Consider the following 6,309-nt stretch of genomic DNA (forward strand, 5'->3'; position numbering starts at 1 on the left):
TTGGTGGGAGGGAGCGTTTCTGGCAGGGAGGTGGCACCTTGCCTGGCAGCACCATGGAGCCAGTGTCCTCTGCTGTCCCCAGCCGTGGTGTGACCCTGCTGCTTTGAGGCACAGTGGCCACCCCCTAAAGCCACCAAGGGCCAGTGCTGTGTGTGGCTGGGCCCCAGCTGAGCCATCCTGCCACCGAGCATCCCGCAGGCAGGGCAGAGCTGTGGATATCCCAGGTTCTGGAAGAACCACATCTCAGCACAGATAGCAGCAGCAAGGGGCACAGGGGACACGGGACAGGGACCTTTTGGAGCTCCTGAGTGGGAGAGATCAGCACTGCGCTGACCCCTTCGCTTCCTGCTGATCCTGCTGATCCTGCTGGGGCTGATCCTGTGCCCGGGGGCATGGGGGAGATGCTGTGCCAGGTGCCTTGTGTCTGCTCCCCATTTGCCCTCACGGCCCCCACAGTGTGTTGAGAAGAGCCAGGCCTGGTTTGGGAAACGCTCAGACAGGATGGGGAGGTTGATTTAAACCACTTGGTTGAAGCATCAGATACAGAAAATGCAGCAAAGACTAAGATGGACAAAATCCCCAGTGCCCTGCAAGTGGGTGCAGGGGACAAGTCCAGGGCTATGTGTCACCTGGGCAAATTTGGGCATTGCCAGTTTATGTAACACTCAGAGTCAGCATTGGCTGGTGTTTCTTTGCTGCCACAGTCGCCCTGGAGCTGTGTTCTGGTGCAGAGGGAACAAGCACTGTGTCCCCTGGGAGCATCCATCGCTCTCCTCCTGCCCTCCAACATGGGGCAATTCTTATTGCATTTTTTTCTTTCCCCAGGAAATGGCTACATCGAAGGTAAAGAGCTGGAAAACTTCTTCCAGGAGCTGGAAAGTGCGAGGAAGGGGGCGGGCGTGGTAAGGGCGTCTCCTGGTTTTGCTCCCTCTTTCCTCGGTTCCCTCCTGCCCAAAGATTCAGACTCATGCCAGCCCCATCTCCTTTGGGAATGGCATTGATGAGCGGGACCAGGTCTCCTCTGGGAGAGAAGGGGGAGGAAATGCTCCCATCCCCTCTCTCCTTGCTGGCAGGACTTAAAGAAGGACAACTTGGCCGACAAGATGAGGGAGTTCATGCACAAGTACGACAAAAATTCAGACGGCAAAATCGAGATGGCAGAGGTGAGTGGTGCTGGACCTGACCAACCCCCGGGGTGCTCGTGTTCCCCCCCGATGTTCGTGTTTCCCCCTGGTGTTTGTGTTCCTTCCCTGATGCTCCTGTTCCCCGCAGCTGGCCCAGATCCTGCCCACGGAGGAGAATTTCCTGCTGTGTTTCCGCCAGCATGTGGGGTCCAGCTCGGAGTTCATGGAGGTGAGAGGGACAGGCTGTGCTGGGGCTCCCCGTGGGATTCCATCCTCAGTGCCCAGCTCCACCATGGAAAAACAACTGGGAGCTGAAATTGCCCAAACCTCCCCCAGTCTCCCCCAAACTCCTGGCATTAACTCAGGACTGGGAGGCACTGCCAGTCTGGGGGGAGAGCAGGGTGTGGTGAGTTTTCCCAGTCCTCAGCACCTCTTGGGCACCCCTCAGGATGGTCAGGTGCCTCATCCCACCCTCTGGGCGAGGTGAGCTGTGAGGATTTGGGGCTGTTCTATAAATTCCCCCTCATAGTTGGTCCACAGTACCCAAGGAATGTGCTTGTGTGTGTTATGGAAGCCAGCACTGCTCTGGGCCACCCCACAACCTCACCATGCCCTTGCATGGGGTGAACCCAGGGAGGTGGGAGAGAAATTGTGGACGGGGAACAAAACACAGCTGGGGGTGGAGAGGAATGTGCAGAGTCCTTGGGAGTGGGGAGGTTGTGCTTGGAAAATGAACCCCAGGTGAAGGCGATGGCTGAAATAAGAGCACACTGTGGCATGGGGGGGGTAAGCTGGCACTATTGTTTAATTGGGGGTGCAGTTAAATGTTATTAAATATTAAAGCCTGATCTTGCATACTGGCACAAGGACAATAGTGCTTGAACTCTTGGCATGGGGCTGGACAAAAGCACCCAGCCCCAAGGGAGAGTGTGTGGCACTGGTGAGGAGGTGGGAGCTGTGAGGTGACCCCTCTCCATTAGAGTGGTGGTGGGGATGCTCCCAGCGAGGGGTTATGGGGGACACACACATGTCAGGAGGGGAAGGGGGGCACAAGCTCACACTCCCACACTCAGGGTCACGGTGGTCCCTCCGCAGGCTTGGCGCAGGTACGACACCGACCGCAGCGGCTACATCGAGGCCAACGAGCTCAAGGTGGGCTGCGGGCGCGGGGTGGGCTGAGCTGGGTCCTCGCCAGTGGGACATTCCCACTGGGAGAGCTGGGGACGGGGACAGCCAGCAAAGCCCTCTCCTCCCAGGGTTTCCTGTCGGACCTGCTGAAGAAGGCGAACCGGCCCTACGACGAGCCCAAGCTGCAGGAGTACACACAGACCATCGTAAGTGGGACCCGTGGGACTGTTCCCCCTGCCAGGGTCTCACCACCCCGTGGCAGGTGGGACACAGGGGAGGGGGAGACAGTGGGTGAGCGGGTGCTGCTCCTGTCCCCACAGCTGCGGATGTTCGACATGAACGGCGACGGGAAGCTGGGCCTCTCCGAGATGTCCCGGTAAGGTCACGGGTGGTGAGAAGGAAGCAGTGGGGAGGCAAAGACACACCTGAAATGCCTGTGTCTAGGAAGAGTCTGCTCCAGCTTCCAAGGGAAAAAAAACTGCTTTCCTATTTAATTTGCCTATTTTTTTTTTTTTGAGCAAAAAGTCATTGTGGTTTAATAAGTGTATTTTCCTGGCTGCTTCCCGCCCTTCCCCGCCCTTCTTGTTTTTCAGACTTTTGCCTGTGCAAGAAAACTTCCTGCTGAAATTTCAGGTAAGATAATAATAATAATAATAATAATAATAATAATAATAATAATAATAATAATAATAATAATAACAACTTGTTCCTATTGCTTACACCTCATCCCCTCCCTCACGGCCTGGTGTCCCTTGCCACTTCCCAGGGGATGAAGCTGTCCTCGGAGGAGTTCAATGCCATCTTTGCCTTCTATGACAAGGTAGGGAGATGGCTCCTGGGAGACACCCCCAAATAAATATAACTTGGGAAAAAATATCCCAAAATCACGTGTTTTCGGATGGGTCAATGCCCCCTGTGCCTATGTCCAAGGGGGAATTGTGGGGCTTGTGTCCTTCCTGCTGCTGATGTCCCTCCCTCATTATCCAGGATGGAAATGGTTTCATTGATGAGAATGAGCTGGATGCGCTTTTGAAAGACCTCTATGAGAAGAATAAGAAAGTAAGTAGGGGGGACAGAGCCTGGCTGCCACCCCCAGAGCCCCCCAGTTCCTCCTCCCCTCTCCCAGCAGCATCTTCCACCCCGCTGTGTCCATGTTCCCTGGGGACCAGGTGAGATGCTGGTCCTGACCCTGCATCCTCATGGGAAGCTGCACAGGAGCTGGGGGGGTTTGTAATCCCAGCCTGAGGATGCTCCCCGGGGAGAAATGGGGTGCCCACCCCACTGCTCCCCCCGTGCCTTGCAGGAGATGAACATCCAGCAGCTCACCAACTACAGGAAGAGCATCATGAACCTCTCCGACGGGGGCAAACTGTACCGCAAGGAACTGGAGATGGTGCTCTGCAGCGAGCCCCCCATGTAGGACCCCCCGTACACACGCCCCGCGCTCCTCCTCCCCCAAAGCGAGCAAACAGGGGAGCCCCCATCACTGCAGTGCTTCCCCACCAGCTCTTGGGTTTGCTGTAGGTCGCTAAAATCCCATTTGGGGGGGGAAAACTCTTATTTTTTTTTTTTTTTACCCATCTGCCTGCCTGGTTTGTTTAATTATATGATTTTTTTTTTTTTTTGGGAGGGGGAGGGTGTTGTTTTCGTTCCTTTGGTCTCTTCTTGCGTTTTTATCATTTACCAAAGAACAGTTTACTAATAAATTCAAGTACTGCTAGACTGGAGCCCCTATTTCTCCATCCCATTGTGGGCTGGGGGGTGGCAGGGACACAGGGGACCTCCCCTACATCCCGATCCCAGTGGGGATGTGGCTTCTGGGTGGAGGAGGGAGATGGAGCTTTTGGGAAAGCCCCTGTGGAATGGAAGGGAGATCCCTGGGGAGCAGAGTGCAGGCAGGCTGTGGGCACTGATGTCCCAGCACAGCACACACCCCAGTACATCCCAGTACCTCTGAATACCTCCCAGTTACCCCTCCCAGACCCTCCCAAACCCTCTGGGCTCTCCCAAGGGTTGTTTTCCCCCATTCCAGTTTTGGAAACCGGTGCCAGGGTGACGATGCTGGTGGAGTCTCAGTGCCACCTTTCCCAGCAGTGTGTGCAGGGGACACCCCAGTTCCCCCCCACCTTCCCAGTGCCCCAACACCAGGGTGGGTGCTGGGAATGTGCACGAGGTGCTGGTTTTTCAAAAAATACCTGAGCCCCGCAAGGGGGGAAGTGTGGGGGGGGTGGGGAACTGGGCGGGGCAGCCCCTGCACTGTCCAGTACAGCCCAGTTCAGCCCTGTATAGCCCAGTGTGGTGCAGGGCAGTTCCATATGGACATGAACAGCCCAGTATGACCCTGTACAGCCCAGTAAGACCCCACACAGCCCAGTATGGTGCAGTACAGAGCAACACAGTCCTGTATGGACCAGTGCAGCCCTGTACAGCCCAGTGTGGTACAGTGCAGCCAAGTGCAGCCCCATACAGCCCAGTATGGCCCCATACAGTCCTACACAGCCCTGTACAGCTCCCTATGGCCAAGCACAGATCAGTATGTCCCAGTACAGCCCTACATGACTCCTCATGGCCCAGTATAGCCTTGGGCAGCCCAGTATGGTGCAGTACAGTCCTGTATGGCTCAGTAGAGCCCAGTGTGGCCCAGTAGCACCCTGTACAGACCTGTAGGGCCTCATATGATGCTGTACAGTCCTATATGGCAAAGCACAGCCCAGTACAGCCCTTTACAGCTCCATATTGCCCTGTACAACCCTGTACATCTTGGTACAGCCCAGTACAGCCCAGGGCAGTCCTGTAGGGCCAATTACAGCCCTATACATCCTAGTATGGCCCAATACAGTCCTGAACAGCCCTGTACAGCTCCGTATGGCCAAGTACAGCCCCATATGGCCCTGTAGAGTTCATTATGGTGTGTTACAGTCCTGTATAACCCAGTGTGGCCCAACACTGCCCTGTGCAGACCTGTATAGTTCCATATGGTGCTGAACAGTTCTATACAGCTGAACCACAGTGCTGTACAGCCTAGTGTGGTACAGTACTGTCCTGTATGTCCTGGCACGGCCGAGTACAGCCTGGCACACACAGGATGGCCCTGTACAACCTAGTATGGCTCACTGTGTCCCAGTCAAGTCATCCATATCCCAAGGAAGCCCAGCACATCCCCGCACATCCTAGCACAGCCCGCACAGCCCCGCACAGCCCTGTACAGCCCCGCACATCACAGCACAGCCCGCACATCCTAGCACAGCCCTGTATAACCCCGCACAGCCCTGTATAGCCCCGTACATCCCCGCACAGCGCGCCGCAGCAGCCCCGCAGCATCGGCAGCCCACCGAGCGGGGCGGGGCCGGTGCGGTTGCAATGACCGTCCCGGCGCAGGCGGGCAGCAGCCGGCGGGTGCCCGCGGTGGGCGGCGCGCGCGGGGCGGGGCGCTCGCCGGCGCTCGCATGTGGTGTGAGCCGCCGCTGCGTCCCGCCGTCACCACCGCCGCCATGGCGCTCCTGCACAGCCGCGGCTCTTCGCCTGCCCCGGCGCCTCGCCGCCGCCGCCTCTTACTCCGCGCTCAGGTGAGGGCTGAGGTGGCGGCTCGACCCCCGGTAGGCTGCCCGCGGTGCCGTTTGGCGGAGGGGTTTTTTCGGCTGTGAGGCCGGGGGGAGGCGGGTCCCTCCGCGCGGCCGCGGGTGACGCCGCGCTGGGAGAGGGGGTTGGGCGGCGGTAAATAAGACGGGCGCGCGGATTGGCTGGGGAGGGGGGCTCTCGCGCTCCGATTTGGCTGGGGAGCGGGGCTTCACGCTTATTTGGCTGCGGCGGGCGCCCGGCGCTCCCTCGCCGATGCCCTTGAGGCGGCCGGCGCCGTGGAGGGCGGCGTGGGCACTCGAGCGGGGAGCTCCAGGAACGGGGGGGAGTGCTGTGCCCTGGCCGAATAACGGGACTGGGGCCGCCTGTGCCCTGAGAAACGCGGCGTGGGGGCACTCTGTGTCTTGGAGCGGCGGCGTTGGGATGTTGCTCGTGCTGTGCGCTGAAGCTGCAGGGCACGAGTGATGTGGTCGATGAGAGG

General features: G+C 58.1%; 1 protein-coding gene across 1 annotated transcript; it reads left to right on the forward strand.

Moving 5' to 3' along the window:
* The first annotated feature begins 571 nt into the window (after nucleotides 1-571).
* CALB2 (calbindin 2) lies at nucleotides 572-3,974 on the forward strand. The gene is made up of 10 exons (XM_018086666.3): nucleotides 572-902; nucleotides 1,074-1,163; nucleotides 1,273-1,353; nucleotides 2,220-2,276; nucleotides 2,381-2,458; nucleotides 2,573-2,628; nucleotides 2,846-2,885; nucleotides 3,019-3,072; nucleotides 3,240-3,311; nucleotides 3,556-3,974. The coding sequence occupies exons 1-10, from the start codon at nucleotides 789-791 to the stop codon at nucleotides 3,670-3,672; spliced, it is 759 nt and encodes a 252-aa protein (XP_017942155.1). The 5' UTR covers nucleotides 572-788; the 3' UTR covers nucleotides 3,673-3,974.
* Nucleotides 3,975-6,309: the final 2,335 nt, after the last annotated feature.

This window comes from Manacus vitellinus, unplaced genomic scaffold (genome assembly GCF_001715985.3).
Source record: "Manacus vitellinus isolate BGI_N305 unplaced genomic scaffold, ASM171598v3 scaffold_10_pilon, whole genome shotgun sequence".
Classification (NCBI taxonomy): domain Eukaryota; kingdom Metazoa; phylum Chordata; class Aves; order Passeriformes; family Pipridae; genus Manacus; species Manacus vitellinus.